Source organism: Mustelus asterias, chromosome 3 (genome assembly GCF_964213995.1).
Source record: "Mustelus asterias chromosome 3, sMusAst1.hap1.1, whole genome shotgun sequence".
Lineage (NCBI taxonomy): Eukaryota > Metazoa > Chordata > Chondrichthyes > Carcharhiniformes > Triakidae > Mustelus > Mustelus asterias.
In genome coordinates this window covers 14,490,612-14,508,104 of record NC_135803.1, presented here as the reverse complement: position 1 = coordinate 14,508,104, position 17,493 = coordinate 14,490,612, and the positions used below count along the sequence as shown (strand labels likewise).

Sequence of the window (17,493 nt, the reverse complement as noted above, 5' to 3'; positions counted from 1 at the left end):
GGAGGAAACCCACGCAGACACGGGGAGAGCGGGCAAACTCCATGCAGACAGTGACCCGAGGCCAGATTTGAACCCGGGTCCCTGGCGCGGTGAGGCAGCAGCGTCTCCGTGCTGCCCAATTAATCTGTGAAAGACAGGGCATGACACAGATTGCCAGACCACAACAACTTTAATTATGATTTCGGAAAATGCCCCAAGGTTATCAAACAAATCACCGAAATTCATAAAGAGATAGAAGGACAGGTGACTAAATACTTGGTCAAAGATGTAGGTTTTAAGGCGAATCTTAAAGGAGGGGAGAGAGCTGAAGCAGTGGAGGGTTTTAGGGAGTGAGTTCCAGAGCTTGGGGCCTCATTAACCGAAGGCCTGGCTGTCAGTGTTGGAGCATGAGGTGAATAAGAAGCAGGTCTGGAGGAGTACAGAGATCCAGGTTTTATAGTTGCAGGACATTATAGATATGGGGGATGGGCAAGGTCATGGATACATTGAACAACAAATAATGTACATCTTAAAATGTGGGGGTTGCCAGACTGGGCACTGATATAAGATATCGAGAACTGGGTGCTCGGGGAATGGGACCAATGTTTATCGGTTCAGAGGGACAATGGTAGAAGCAGAGGTGTAGTTGCTGGCTTTTTACCATTGGGACCTCGGTCTGGATGCGATGGAAGACCCCTCCGTTTGGTGGCTGTCAGATTCTGTGTGCTGAGCAATTGTTTTCTCTGTCGGGGGAACTTTTAAACAAGAGGTCACAGTCTCAGGACAAGCGGTTGATCATTTAGGACTGAGATGAGGAGAAATTATTTCACCCAAAGGGTTGTGAATCTACCCTAGAGGGTTGTGGACTTTCCACCAGTGGAACACAGCCTGCCAACTTGAAAACACTCTGTTTATTCTTAATCGCTACACCTTGTCTGTTAAGCAATTCTTGAATAACTCAAAAGTTGCCTGAGACCTGATGTGTATGTGCCCAGTTTGATTTCCACCCCTACTGCTAGAGTTACGGCGAGATGACATTGAAAGAACTCAGGATTTTTGACATTACTATTTTCCCTATTCCATCTATTTGGACAAACAAGATATATTTCACACAGTTTATATTTTTTGTAACTAAGAAAAGTCAAATATAAAATTTCTGGAGCCTGCACTGTATCTATTCAAAAATATTAAGCACAAACCAATGGATACAACTTGGTGTGTAGAGGCTTACTCTGCACCTCTGATACGATATTACCCTTTCCAGAGTAAAGGGCTGAACCTTCCAAGGAATAACAATCTGAGGGTGATTGCCACTCGCTTCCTATTTAATTCTCCCACTGCCTCTGCAGCTGCCTCTTTTAGAATCCCAGGATGTAGGCTCTGGGATTTTTCGGATTTTACTCCCTTATGTTTCTCCAATACTTTTTCTCTGCTGATATTAATTACCTTAAGTTCCTCATTCTTTTTAGCCCCTTGGTTGCTCTCTATTTCTGGCACGCTTAGTTTTTTGTCTTGCGCTGTGAAGACAGACACAAAATATTTGTGATAGCAGCTTTCACATCCGAAGCACTCTCTGGGTAAAGATGGATTGCTTGTTGGGTATATTCGTGACTACTGTGAATATTAGTTATATCGGGGTGTAGGTCAACCTTCGAAGCCTTGAAAAACCCCTCCATAAATGTGGGTTGGCTGTAAGGCAAGTGCACAAGTCAATCGCTGGTGTCCATGGCTGCCATTTTGAAATGTCCTTCGTGTCCGACGCAGTGATTGGGTGTGTCTTGAGCTCCCGCGTATCTTCACAGGACAGTCTGAAGGGCCTGCTTGATTCTTTGTACCTAGTTACAAGGTATTGGTGAGTCAAACATGCATTTGTGAGGTGAAAAATTGAGGCTGATCACTAAAGGGGCTAATGTGGCTGCAAAGCTGGGGGGAGAGGGGGTGTCAACTGAGTAGAAGCAAAAACGTGATTTTTGGGCCTGGTAAATAGTCATCAGGGTTGACCTATCCGTCGTGAGTTACAGCACCTTTTTCTCTGACCTCCCACTTTGAACTCTCCCAGAAATGGAAACATCTTCTCTACAACTATCCGAGCAAATCACAAAGTGCAGCTGAACCAAGGCCATATAAAAGTTTAAAGTAATGTTTCTGCTTTTCAATTCCAACCATCTAGAAATGAGCCTGTCCCTTGTTTGCATTTTCTATGGCTTTGTTAACCCTCACTGCTCCTTTTAATGATTTGTTGATCTGTATCTTCAGGTCATTTTACTTCACAACCCTATTTTGATTGCTCTACCCCATTTGGACTTCATTTGGATATGGGGAGGGTCGAAGTCCTGAGCTTGCTGTTAACTTTCCCTGATATTAAGCTCCTTTAATGCACAGTTTCTGTTCTGACACGATTTACTATATAGTGTAGGACTTGATAGGTGAGCTATTGCCTGTGAGATGAACTTCTCCATGAAAGCAACCCTTCTCTCCTCCACAGTCCAGCTTTGCATATGTGCTGATCTCCAGTAGTACAAGATTACTGTGATGTGGAGATGCCGGCGTAGGACTGGGATGGGCACAGTAAGAAGTCTCAAAACATCAGGTTAAAACCCTACAGGTTTATTTGGAATCACGAGCTTTCGGAGCGCTGCTCCTACACCTGATGAAGGATCAGCGCTCGGGAAGCTTGTGATTCCAAATGAACATGTTGGACTTTAACTGGTGTTGTGAGACTTCTTACTGTACAACGTTATTGTCATGCTACGTATTGTGATAACTTAGCATCCATGATTAAACATAAAGAGGATTCTCATGACTTGGATCTTGGATGAAGAAGGCAAAGCGTGTTGGACAAATATGGCTGGGATGCAGTCAGCTGAAATAACTGAAGATTCTGTGAAAGGTATTCACAGGCTTTGCCTTGGTTACAATGTTCCTCTTCTATTGACGCTTGTGTTCCTGTCTTTCTGAAGGTTTTAAAGAGAATTTTTGTGCGTATATTATCCAACATTCCCTTTTGTTTTGGCCGATGTAGAAGGGCATGGTCATGACCTTCTGACCTTTGCACTAAACCAAAGAAGAGTCGGCACGTCAAGAGTAAAAATAGAGTTTCAGGAAGCCAGTATATCTGATCTGGCTTTTCAGAACCTGTTCGACAGATAACTTGTGGTTGTAGGACGCTATTATTTGTAATACTGGTGAAGTTTGATTAGACTAGGGGAGTGGGACTAATTGGATTGCTTTTTCAGAGGTGATGCAGGCATATTGGCCAAATCTTGCACTCTGATCGAAATGATACATCATGACTCATGAAAGTTGTTTGGAAGTTATTCACTTTCGTATTAAAACTGAGATGAGGAGGAACTACTTCTTGCAGAGGGTAGTGAATTTGTGGAACTTGCTGCCCCATAGTTGGTTGAATTGTTGAACAGTTTCAAGAAGGAGATGGACATTTTTTCAGTAAGAAAGGGGATAAGGGGAACAGGTGGGGAAATGGATTTGAGACCACGGAGAGAGCAGCCATGATCTGATTGAATGGCGGAGCAGGCTCAATGGGCTGAATTTGCCTATTTCTGCTCCTAATTTCTATGTTCCTACGTTCCCATATGAGTTCTTTATTAAGAGCCATCTGCTCCCTCGGGTAGACGTAAAAAAACCCCCAGAGGAATTCATCCTGGTGTCGTTGAACATAAGAAATAGTCCCAAGTGTTGAACCCCTTGAGCCTGTTCTGCCATTCATTTAAGATCATGGCTACTCGTCATCCATCTCAACTCCAGTTTTCTGCTTTTTCCCTAACACCTTGTACGGAGTTTGCACATTCTTCCCGTGTCTGTGTGGGTTTCCTCCCACAGCCCGAAGATGTGCAGGTTAGATGGATTGGCCATACTAAATTGCTCCTTAGTGTTCTGGGATGTGTAGGTTCGGAACAATTAGCTGTGGTGGATGTGTGGGGTTGCAGGGATAGAGTTGGGGAGAGGGCCTGGGTAAGATGAGGGAGTCGGTGCAAACTCGATTGGCGGAATAGCCTCCCTTAACACTGTAGAGATTCTACGAATTCTGCCAAGCCCCCACTGGCGTGATTAATGGCAGGCACGACAGGAGAATATCGTGGGAGGTCCAGAAATTGGTTTCACGCCGGCGGGTATTCACAGCTGGAACGTCCACTGGTGCCCGCCATGGCTGGTTGGAAAACCCACCAGAGGCCAGTGCAAACCTCATCTCCATTCCTATTAGTGGGAAGACACGCTGGTGGGAAACATATTCGGAACAATGCGGCGTGCATATACTGGGACTCATCTGAACAATGCCTGGAGCTGTCTCAGGATAGAGGCCACCTGCAACCCTGGACCCTCGAACACCACAGCAGTGGGCCAGGGGTGAAACTGCAGGTGGAACCTCCAGATTAGGTGTCTGAGAGGGGTCCTCCAGCCTTGGAACGTTCCTGGAGATCCATCTTTGTTTTCAGAAGGCCCATCTTCCGGCTTCAGATTGATCCCAGGGATCTATTTTCATTTTCAGGAGGTCCATCTCCTTTCTTCAATCGTTGGGTGTCTTTTCAATATGGCTCCTGGATAGGATGGCAGAGTATGCGCCATGCAGGCCTGTCCTGCCACTGAATACAGCGTGAAACACCTGGGAGGGTGCCAGAAGATTGGCGTGTTTTCCCGCTGGTCGCTATAGTGGGAAACACTCCATGTTCCTGCACCTGTCACGGCACTTAGTCTCGAAATGAAAGAATTCCACCCCTCGAGTTGTGGCCAATATTGACCAACAGGGTATTAAAAAAAAAATCATATGGTTATTATCATGTGGGAGCTTGCTGTATGTTATTGGCTGCCTCTACATTTATAACAATAATTACATTTCAATAAGTACTTCTTTCTTTACAGCTTTTGTAACTTAATGCATTGGGCTTTTTATTCCTATTGCTATCTATGATAACTTTCCCCCTCCCCCTTTCTCTTCACCCCTTCCCCCTCCCACCTCGTCTTGAGTGCCTCTTCTGCCGGCATCCTTTGTGAAAACTCATAAATATCTTTCACACTTGTAACCAACCACAAGAACAGATGTAGTGGAGTGATCCAAGTGAGGGGAGGTCCCTTGCTGTCTATTTGTTTCATGCGAGTGGTAACATACTGTTTTTGTGGGTTTTTCTTTCTCCATCTCCATTCAATGCCCTCTTACTATGGAAGAAAAAAGTGCCCCCAGTTAGTTTGAGAACAGATGCATTGCGTGGAGTTCCCCATGATTAAAATAATTTTTCTGTTAAAATAAAAACTCTGAGACTTCTCTGTTTTGTGCAGTAGTGTTGAAACCTCCTTCAAGTGACATGCATCGTGAGCGGCACAGTGGTTAGCACTGCCACTTCACAGTGCCAAGGAACCAGGTTCGATTCCCGGCTTGGGTCACTTGTCTGCGCGGAGTCTGCACATTCTCCCCGTGTCTATGTGGGTTTCCTCGGGTACTCTGGTTTCCTCCCACAGTCCGAAAGACATGATGGTTAGGGGCATTGGCCAGGCTAAATTCTCCCTCAGTCTACCCGAACAGGCGTTGCAGTGTGGCGACTAGAGGATTTTCACAGTAACTTCATTGCAGTGTTAATATAAGCCTACTTGTGAAACTAATAAATAAAAATAAAAAGAAATCATGATCCCCTCTCAACCTTAAATGGGAGACCCCTTATCCTTAAACTGTGTCTCTGAGTTCTAATCTTTTCCACAAGGAGAAACATTCATCCAGCATCCACCCTGTCCAGTTCCCTCAGGATCTTAGATTTCAGATATGACCTAATCAGGAATACATCCTGCTTTTGCACGTTAATTTCTGGCATGGGCACTCACCATTTTGTATCAGGCACTCTGTTTTATCAGACACCTGCCACATCAATGTTTAATTTAACTCCCTGCGCTTATGCAATAAATACTTTTGTAACGCTGTGCTTTTGATAATGTAAATCAGTTTGCGCCGCTCCATTTATTGAATACTTCTGTATGTCACAAAAGTTCTTCCATCTGTTGTTCAATCAGCATCACTGCTCTGAATGTGAGAACTGAGCAACATGAGAAATGAGCCTTTTGGCCCTTGGAACTGACTTCACCATTCAGTAAGATCCTTTCCCATTCCTTATAACTTTTATTTACCACAGAAATGGCGTTGACAGTCCAGCATGTGCCCTTTTAAGAAATCCATTTGACTACAGTCGAGTTAGAAACCCAAATGGTGGAACCCTTTCATATCCAAATTGTTCCTTCATTTTTAATTTTAAGGGAGCACTCCCCTTTTTAAAAAATTCCAGAACAGAGGAGAAAACCAACTGGGAAGAATGGAGAGCACCCTTTTCTCAGGACAAGAGAAGGCTGAGAGGTTTGCAAAAGGCCTTTGAAAGTATGAAAAGATCTTGACAGACGTGGAGATGATGTTTCCATTTCTGAGAGAATTCAAAGTTAGCAGCCATAAATATGGTAGTCACAAATAAATCCAATGTTCGATTCAGGTAAAACTTCTTTCTCCGAGCATTAGGGCGGCACGATGGCACAGCGATTAGCACCGCTGCCTCACTGCGCCAGGGACCCGGGTTCAATTCCAGCCTCGGGTCACTGTCTGTGTGGAGTTTGCACTTTCTCCCCGTGTCTGCGTGGGTTTCCTCCGGGTGCTCCGGTTTCCTCCCACAGTCCATAGATATGCAGGTTAGGTGGAATGGCCATGATAAATTGACTCTAGTGTTAGGGGATTAGCCGAATAAATATGTGGGTAATGGGAATAGGGCCTGGGTGGAATTGTGGTCGGTGCAGACTCGATAGGCCGAATGGCCTCCTTCTGTGCTGTAGGGATTCTATGATTCTATTATTCGAATGTGGAACTCGCTTTCACAAGGAGTGATTGAGGAGAATAGCATAGAGGCATTTAAAGGGATACTAAACAAGAACATGAGGGAGAAAGAAGTAGAAAGATGAAAGGTCAGTGACCTGAAAGTTTTTCCAGCACATTCTGCTTTGGTTTTAGAAAGAAGTGGAGATTGGGTTTGATGGAGGAAGCTTGTGTGGAGCATAAACTTGGACCCAACTCGCCTATGTGTACTTTATTATCGATGGAACTACTTTCATCCATCCGATCGAAGAAGGTCCAGAAATGTTGGTCTTGGACGCGTGGCATAGTTAAAAGCTGGGCACAAAATGTGACCAGGCATGACACAATTGACAAGTTGGTGTGTGCTTTGCAAGAAACTTGAATCTAAACTTCACAAAGAAAGAAATCCAGGCAAAAAGTTTAAGTTTATTTATTAGTGTCACAAGTAGGCTTACATTAACACTGCAATGAAGTTACTGTGAAAATCCCATCGTCGCCACACTCCAGCGCCTGTTCGGGTACACTGAGGGACAATTTAGCATGGCCAATGCACCTCACCAGCACGTCTTTTCTGACTGTGGGAGGAAACTGGAGCATCCGGAGGAAACCCATGCAGACACGGGGAGAACGTGCAAACTCCACACCCAAAAAACATCCACATCTAAATTCTACAACTTTATGGAATCAAATCATACGACGTGAAGAGAATCATTGGTCCATCCTGCCCATAACTGGGAGTGCCCAATTAGTTACCACTCTTCTGCTCCTTTCCCATAGTCCGGCAGAGATGTTTTAATTTGAGATGTATATCCAGTGCCCCACAAGTTACCATTGGCTTTGCTTCGACCTGTCTTTCAGGGAGAACATAAATCATTCAGTGGTAAAAAGAATTGGAGCAGCCAGCAATACCGATGTGAGAGGCCAATGTAGATGAGCATCTGGAGTGGGAGCGGGTTAGGGGCTATGGGCAGATAATTGGCATACACGGGGCTGACCCAAAGGGACGGTCCTGTTGTGTCTAATGGCCTTGATTCCTGAAAACACTTGTGTTCTCCATGAATCAAATGATGCGCTATTTATGTAAAGGTTACTGTCGTTAACTATTATGCCATGAATAATGTATTTAATCTTGGCAGTGACTGGCAAACCTTTCATGCGTGAACATAAGCAAAATTAAATTAATGTTTTTGAGCATGCACAGTTTTGAGTCAGAACAGTGGTGGGGATAATTGACCATATTTTTTGATCCGTTGAGAGTGCCCCCCCCCCCAATTTCTGGTCAGAAACATTTTGTAAAATCACTTGTATTACCCTTGGGGGATCCTATATATAGGTCTTTGTTCTGAGTTGGCCTTTACTGATTGGTTGATTTTATTAATGCCACAGAGGGAGTTGGTAATCGCTGTGTAATTAAATGCAGCCTTTGTGGAAAATGAAAACCATAACTACAAAATGCACCTGAGTTGTCAGCGTTGAAAAATGTTCAAATCAATTTGGGAAGCTAACCAGAAATTTTAATATATAAACATCTGTCCAAGGTAACAAAGGCTACCCAGTCGTGACATCAAATGCTCTTATTTAACTTCAAAGGGCTGGAGGAGAGAAAGCTAATCCTTTACACCGAAACTCACCTCTCCAGTTACTCAGTCAGCATTTCACTCTGTTTCATTTTGAATATCTCTATAACGTTTGGACACTTACAGAACCAGGCTTGTTAGATTAATTCTAAATATTTATCATTTCAACAACTGCATCCAGATAGTATATGCATATTCGAGTTCACTAATGCTAACTTGATTGACATTAAAACATCCCTGTATCTTGATGAGGATCACTTCAGCATGTTAAACATAAAAGGCGGCACGGTGGCACAGCGCTTAGCCCCGCTGCCTCACAGCGCCAGGGACCCAGGTTCGATTCCCGGCTTGGCTCACTGTCTGCGCAGAATCTGCATGTTCTCCCCGTGTCTACGTGGGTTTCCTCGGGTGCTCCGGTTTCTTCCCACAGTCCTAAAGACGTGCTGGTTAGGGGCATTGACCCGAACAGGCCCCGGAGTGTGGTGACTGGGGGATTTTCACAGTAATTTCATTGCGGTGTTAATATAAGCCTACTTGTGACACATAATAAAATGCTTTTCTTTTGGTCATGGACAATCTGCCTTTCTCTTGGAATCATTCACAGGGGGCAATCTTGAGCCCACACTTGCTGTCCGTGGGAATGACGGCGGGGGGGGGCTCAGCTTTTGGAGAACCCCGGACGTCGCGGATCTTGCGGCGAGATTGCGACTTCCGATTTTCGCCGCCCCTTTACAGTGACCTAATCAGGTTCCCACCCACAATAACCATAATGAAACACGCCATGGTGAGCGTGGAAAACCCCTCCCGTGTTGTCAAAGCTTTTTGTCTTGCACTCACCAGGGAACTTCCCCAGAATACCAAATGTGAAAGGCACAACAATTTATACTTCATGAGAAGAGACTTTTAATTGGTTGGCAAATAGTTAGCAAGTTTGGCGACATGTGCCTTTTTTCTGCAAGACACATTTGACGTAAAATAGTGCTTTTTCTTGGCGTTTGAGCCGAGTTAAGTTTAACCTTTGTAAGCGCCAACTTTGCAATTGACAACTGGTTTGCTTTATTACCCAATGCAAAATGTGGGTGGTTTAAGTGGTATGGATTACACTGCAGCACATTTGTTGTAGCTATTTTGTTCTTAGAAGCAAAAAATGTGAGCTGAAATGTCTGATGTAGGAATTAGCCTTAAAATATCCTGGTTTATTTTCTGCTCGGTCAGGCAGCTGGAAAGCCCATGTGGTGGCTTCCCCAGCAAAGATCAGGCGACAGGTTCAGTTGTGGCTCGGTTTGTAACATTTGTGTCTCTGAGTTGGGAGGTTGTCGGTTCAAACCTATCTCTGTCCAGAGCTTGACCATAATGATTAGACTGACACTCCAGTGAAGCACATCAGGAGCATTGCACCTTAAGAATCGTAGGCGTCTTTGTTTGACGTCTTTCGGTTAAGACGGTAAACCAAAGCCACAGCCACACTCGGGTGAAAAAAAGATTCCTTGGCACTACTGCAAAAATGAGCAGGGTGTCCTGGACAATATTCAACTCTCAACCAACATAAATAACAGATTATCTGGTTGTTACTTCATTGTTATTTGTTTGACTGTGATGTGTGCATTGGCTGCTGCGTTTTAGGCATTGCAACACTGGACTTCCTTGGTTGTAAAGGGTGTTGGGATGTGCTGAGGCCATTCAAGGGGGCTCTATCAATGCAAGTATTCTTTATTTTTTCACTTTAATATGCTGGGAAATGGAAGGCTGCTTATAAAAATGATGCAGCCTGACCTTGGTGAGATTTCTGATTTTTCTATTTGTTTTTAGCAGATGTAAATTCTGCAAATGCTAAGAGTATAAATTTCCATTGCACACTGCAATCTCTGCAGCATATATGTATATAAATCATCAACACTTGAAATTAAGCACTCGGAAAAATACTTGTCAGAATGGACACTCTAGAATAGATGGTCCACTTTATTGAAAATGTATTTTGGGATTCATCAGTAAAGATGTGAGTTCTGTTAATTCACTGCACTATGGAGACAATAATACAGATCAGACATAGAAAGATAGAAAATAGAAGCAGGAGTAGGCCATTCGGCCCTTCAAGTCTGCTCTGCCATTCATGTTGATCATGGCTAATCATCAAATTCAATGTCCTGATCCCATCTCTCTCCCCACCCCCCCATATCTCTTGATCCCTTTAGCCCCAAGAGCCATATCTAATTTTTTCTTGAAATCACAAAACGTTTTGGCCTCAACTACTTTCTGTGGGACCTTTCAGAACTTCCTAAACCAGTGCTCCTTTTGCAAACAGACCCTCCATCTATTTCCCTAACAACACAACACGAAAATTTACAATTTCCATCCCATTTTTGATCTTTAAATAAAGTGCAATTAATTATCTCACCCATTTCAATGAATGCACATCAAAAGTTTGGCACTGGAAGCATTGACTGAGTTTTGCGTTGAAAGGTACGCTGGTTTTGAACGCAGTATTATACTTAGATTAATGAAATGCTGATCTCAAAATCACTAGCGTCTTTGCACATTTGGAGTGCGGCTACGATGAAGTCAGCCAACAAGAGAACTGCCCAAAAATGGGAATGAGATGAATGGCTTTTTGTTTGGCTGGTTAAGGGAATCATTTCATCTGCAGAATTTATTACTCTTTTTGAATGGTTGGTGCCCACCTGCACCACATTAAGTGTGAACTAATAATTTCATGGTCCGATGTAAGAGTTTCCTACTCTGCTGGTGCTATTTAGTTGCCTCTGTAGTTGTGGTGTAGATCAAACAAGGCAACATGCATAACCTCTGTAGACACAGAGCATCGCTTTGTGAGTTCGCCGACTGCCGCTGGGTAAGCAAAGTACCACTGATATTGATGTAGATGTTAATGGGCAATAATGCTGCTGTATTTCATTCTGCTTGTGGATGCCTGAACGGTTGCTGTTACTTGAAATATCCCTTATGTTCCAAACCTGTTCGGGTTCAGAAAAGTGCGGTCGATGCAGCTTGCCTTTCTCTAGTACCTAGTGTCTCTCATCGCTATGTGTTTGCTGGATAAGAGTTAATGTTATTATTGTCACGGCACGTATAGGCTTATTCACAACCTGTGTGGAATTGTCTTGTTTGCATTTAGATGGTTTATTCCTTTCAAACAAAGTTTATTACATTGGCAGCAACTTTCATAGGGCAGCATGGTGGCACAGTGATTATAGAATCCCTACAGCGCAGAAGGAGGCCATTTGGCCGATCGAGCCTGCACCAAAAACCATCCCACCCAAGTCCCATCCCCATAATCCCACATGGTTACCCTCCTAATCCCCCTGACACTAAGGGGCAAGTTAGCATGGCCAGTCAACCTGACCTGCACATCTTTGTACTGTAGGAGGAAACCGGAGCACCTGGTTTCCTCCCCCAGTCCCGACATGGGGAGAATGTGCAAACTCCACACAGACAGTCACCTGACGCTGGAATTGAACCAGGGTCCCTGGCCCTGTGAGGCAATAGTGTTAACCACTGTGCCACCATGCCGCCCTGGTTAGCACTGCTGTGGCACAGTGTCAGGGATCCGGGTTCAATTCCTGGCTTGGGTCATTGTCTGCGTGGAGTCTGCATATTCTCCCCATGTCTTTGTGGGTTTCCTCTGGGTGCTCCGGTTTCCTCCCACAGTCCAAAAGACATGCTGGCTAGGTGCATTGGCCATGCTAAATTCTCCCTCAGTGTACCCCAACAGGTGCTGGAGTGTGTGGCGACTAGGGGATTTTCACAGTAACTTCATTGCAGTGTTAAGGTAAGCCTACTTGTGACACTAATAACTAAATAAATAAATATCCAAGGGTGTTTAGAAAGGCTGATCGGAGCCTCTGATGCCTTGTCTTTGGACTTCCCATAAGTCTTGTAGGATGCAGGCCATCAGCGACTTCACTTTGAGTTGGAATCTTCCTTTTGAAGTCTTGACCTTGATTAATTTTGCTTCTCCCTCCTCTCCTTACAGAATGGACTCAGATTTTGACAAGGTACCTTCGCGAACAGCTGGCTAAAATTGCTGAATATTACCATGGGCCTTCTGGTCAAGGTCCTCCATCTACAACAACAGTGCCTCCGGAGGTGGAACAAGCAATAAAACAATGGGAGTACAATGAGAAGCTGGCGTTTTACATGTTCCAGGTAACGAGCATTTCCACCTCTGGGCGTGTTCCTGGAGGCTTCACCACATGACTACTGGTCTCCATTTGCACCCATTCAGTCAAATAGCAATTTCTCCCCCTCCCCCATCTCAGGTATTTTTTTTATGACTAATGAAAGTATTCAAAGGAAATGAACAAATCCTTTCACTTTCCCTTCAGGCCTCTTACGATTTTTCTCCTTGGATACTCGCAGCAGTGTCCTGGAGATTAATCTTAAATTCCTGGAAACTCCAGGACAAGCCTGGAAGTTGCAAACCCTATGGAAAGAGCTAGAACATTCCAGTCTCCTCCTGCAATGAAGGGCTGGGCTGTGGTTATGCAGTGTTCGATGATCAGGTTATAGAAGATTTTCCAAGCTAATACTTGGAATGGGCAGGTTATTTTACGAGGTAAGGTTGGACAGGCTAGGCTTTACCTGCTGGAGTTTAGAAGAGTGACTTGATTGAAACGTACAAGATCCTGAGGGGTCTTGACAGAGTGGAGAGGATGTTTCTTCTTGTGGGAGAGTCAAGAACTAGAGGGTCACTGTTTTAAGATAAAGGTCATGATGTGGAGATGCCGGCATTGGACTGGGGTAAGCACAGTAAGAAGTCTCACAACACCAGGTTAAAGTCCAACAGGTTTATTTGGTAGCAAATACCATAAGCTTTCGGAGCACTGCCCCTTCGGCAGATGGAGTGAAAATCAGATTTTCACTCCATCTGACGAAGGGGCAGCGCTCCGAAAGCTTATGGTATTTGCTACCAAATAAACCTGTTGGACTTTAACCTGGTGTTGTGAGACTTCTTACCCCAGTCCAACACCAGCATCACCAGATCATAAAGATAAAGGATCGGCTGTTTAAAACAGGGATGATGCAAATTTCTTCTTTCAGCCAGCTGAGAGTCTTTGGAACTCTCTGCCCTGAAAAGGTGGTGGGAATTGAGGAGGGAATCTTACCAAAAAATGGGAGAGTTGTTTTCGGCGAGAAAACAGGCTAATTCTCTCCAGCCCACCATGGAGGTCTGAGCGTCCCCCTTCCTCATCCCGGAACAGAGCCGGTACTTCTCTAGCCATCCCCCGCACGCTCTCGCCCATGCCCCCAGATTGTTGGCCCTTCCCCTCACGTCTAGGTGACCCTCTTGTAAAGGGTGCTGCCGTGATGGCGACCGCTGAATATCCGGTGACGGGGGGGATGTCCCGGAGACCATGCTCGCTCATAACATGCTAATGTATTAAAATGAGCTTGCTGCTGTCCTGTGGCGTGTTTCTTGCCACTCTGCCAGTGAGGGGCCAGTGATATTGGAACTCAGAAACTTGCCGGTACGAATCACGCTCTGTGGATTTTGAGCACGTGTTGCCATTCCCACAGATGGAGAATGCAGGCTCAAAATCGCGCCTCATTGTCTTGGAATATTTTTAAGGCCGTGATGGATAGATTCTTGGTAAGCAGGGGGTGGGTGATAGGAACAGGCCCTTCAGCCCACAGTGTTGTGCTGAACATGATGCCATATTGAACTAATCCCTTCTGTCTGCCCTTGATCCATATCCCTCTATTCTTTGCATATTCATGTGCTTATCTAAAAGTCCCTTAAAGGCCCCTATCATATCTGCCTGCACCGCCATCCCTGGCAGCATGTTCCAGACACCTATCACTCTCTGTGTAGAAAAAAACTTGCCCCTCACATCTCCTTTGAACTTTCCCCCTCTCACCTTAAATGCATGCCCCCGAGGATTAGACATTGCAAGTCTGGGGGAAAGATTCTGACTGTCAACCCTATCTACGCCTCTCATAATTTTATAGACTTCTATCAGGTCTCCCCTCAGCCTCCGCCAGTCCAGAGAAAACAACTCTAGTTTGTCCAGCCTCTCCTTATAGCTTATACCCTCTAAGCCAGGATGCATCCTAGTAAACCTCTCCTACAAAGCCTCCACATCCTTCTAAGGTTTTACTTAATGTATCTTCACACGCTTCCCTTTGGGGGTCAGTGGGGAAGTGATGGGAGTATTCCCGTGATGATTTTAAGCCAGTTGAACTGGGTCATGCATGTTAGTTCCGTGCCCGATGAATGAGGGGTGGGGTGGAGTCTTGAACCCGAAACATCAGGCCCAGGGGTAGGGATGCTACCACTCCACCAGAGGATCTTCTCACAGACAGATGCGTGCACACTGCAAAGTTCGATGGGAAAAGATTCTGCTCAACATTTCTATAGTAGCTTGACATCGTGCATGATCTTTAACCATCAAGTTGATTGGCCATGCTAAATTCTCCCTCAGTGGACCCAAACAGGCACTGGAGTGTGGCGACTGGGGGATTTTCACAGGAACTTCATTGCAATGTAATGCAGTGCAGTAAGACCACTTGTGACACTAATAAATAAACTTTAAACAAGCTACTGCCTTTTTCAGAGGGAGTAGAGGGGCTAGATTGTGGAGTGATTTTATGTTTCTTTGTGAGGGAATCTTGTGTTGTGCATAAACCTGAGATGATTTTAATTGCAAATATGATTTTATTTATCTTCAGTGCCTTTTATGTTGGGAACAGTCACCATCTGTGACCACACCATGGCAACGCAGCCTGCTGTGCTAGTGTTTTACACTGGATTGAGGAGAAGTGGGAAGGAGGGCAGCATTATTCACTAGACGGTGGAGGAACATGTTTGTTGTAAATTCTCGACTAGCAAAGGGCAAATACAGACACTCAGTTAGAGAGGTTTTGGTAAGAATTGGACAAGGGCAAGAATGGAAAACAGCCAGTATAGCATCGGACGCCCGTTATACATTTTGCCCTAAACTCCGTACCAACAACATCAGTCAAACTGGATATCATGTGTATCACATAATGGGCAACAAAATGATTTTGATGTGATTTGATTTATAATTGTCACTTGTATTAGCATACAGTGAAAAGTATTGTTTCTTATGCACTATACAGACAAAGCATACCGTTCATAGAGAAGCAAATGAGAGAGTGCAGATTGTAGTGTTACAGTCATAGCTAGGGTGTAGAGAAAGATCAACTTAATGCAAGGTAGGTCTATTCAAAACTCTGATGGCAGCAGGGAAGAAGCAGACTTTGAGTTGGTTGGTTGACTTTTGTATCTTTTTCCCGACAGAAGAAGGTGGAAGAGAGAATGTCCGGGGTGCGTGGGGTCCTTGATTACGCTGGCTGCTTTTCGGAGGCAGTGGGATGCGTGGACAGAGTCAATGGGTGTGAGGCTGGTTTGTGTGATGGACTGGGCTATGTATGTTCTGTCTGTTTGGCATGTCTGCCCATGTCCCATTTCGCCCTGCTTCTGTTACGTGGAAGTTGGTGATTAGATTTCCCAGGAATGGAAGCCGAGAGAGCTAGCAATATCAGGAGGGAACTGGATAAATATTTGGAAAGAGGGTGGGGATTTTTTCAGATTTTTGATTGCAGTATCCCTTTACAGGTGGTGTACTGCCTGCGGTGGCTATGATACCGCATGTCAGAAAAGTACTGACTGCACATTCTGGAGTTTTAAAGACAAAATGAAATGTAGACAATTATAGTTTGCTTTGGAAGAGGAAAAAAATAAACAAGCAAGTGTTCTAAATTGACAGCAATTGTTTCCTTGGGGACACATTTAAAAGGAACCAGTGTTCCTGAAGGAGTGGAAGGTAATTGTTCACAATTTTGTATACAGACAAATAGTTTGATGCAAATTGCATGCGATTTATTTACTTAATTAATTCTTAATTCCTTCAAGGCATCTGGGCTTTGCAGACGAGGCCAGCATTTATTGCCCCCATCCCTAATTGCTCTTGAGAAGGTGGTGGGTGAGCTGCCTTCTTGAACCACAGGTGTAGGTAAACCCACAGTTTGGTTAGGGAGGGAGTTCCAGGATTCTGACCCAGCGACAGTGAGGGAACAGCGATATATTTCCAAGTCAGGATGGTGAGAGATGTGGGGAGGAGAGATGTGGCGGTGTTCCTGTGCATCTGCTGCCTTTGTCCTTCTAGATTAAGAAGGGCAATCTCAATTGAAAAGATGTTTGGAAGGTGTTGCCTCAGGAGCCTTGGTGAGTTCCTGCAGTGCATCTTGTAGATGGTACACACTGTTGCCACTGTGCGACTCAGGTAGAGGAAGTGAATGTTTGTGGAACTGATGCCAATTAATCAGGCTGTCTAATTTGCCCTGGATGGTGATGAGCTTCTTGACTATACTTCAGTCAGCGTCCAATTGACTCCGAAGCACTTTGAGAATCCAACATAAATTGCAAGTGTTTTTGTCTTTGACTTTCTCAAGAGAAATACTTGGGTTCCTAAGAGTGGCCTGAGTGCAATGAGAAACCATCATGCTCCATTACAGTCACAAGACAATTATCAAAGAGGATGGTCGTCATCTTATCCTGGTTGACCCACCTAGCCCCATGTTGCAGCCACTAGTTATTCCTGAAATGATTCACGCAGTTTTCACCACCACTCATTATTCCATGTCCTGATCGCACTTGATGAAAGAGGATTGATCCATAGGTACTCTCCATCATTGTCTTTTACAAGCTTGAATCTGTGTCTATTCTATTAATCTTTTTGGCAAAATAATTAAAACAAAATCGAATAACTGAGGGACAAATCAAAAGGGGCAGTCCCCAAAAGAAGGGAAGCGCTCAAAACAAAAGACGAGGTGGAAATGAAATTTAAAACATCAAACTAAAATGTGATTAAAGGGATCGACAGTGCACCCCAGTCCCTGCGGTGCCCAGCGGGTACGGAAAGCCTCAACAGGGTCATCGGACCAGCATTTATTGTCCATCCCTAATCGCCCTTGAAAAGGTAGCGGTGAGCCACCTTCCCTTGAACTGCTGCAGTCCATACAGTACTTTTAAATCAAGAGTTCGAGGATTTTGATTATGTGAATGAATAGTGATTTCATTCCAAGTCAGTATGGTGTGTGATTTGGAGGGGAATTTTGGAGGTA

The 17,493-nt window shown here is 44.5% G+C and overlaps 1 protein-coding gene across 1 annotated transcript in view; it reads left to right on the top strand.

Moving 5' to 3' along the window:
• LOC144487108 (mediator of RNA polymerase II transcription subunit 12-like protein) overlaps window positions 1-17,493 on the top strand; it is a 596,823-nt gene that overhangs the window by 47,904 nt on the left and 531,426 nt on the right. Inside the window, 1 exon segment of the mRNA XM_078205170.1 lies at window positions 12,380-12,552. Coding sequence (XP_078061296.1) covers window positions 12,380-12,552 — 173 coding nt within the window.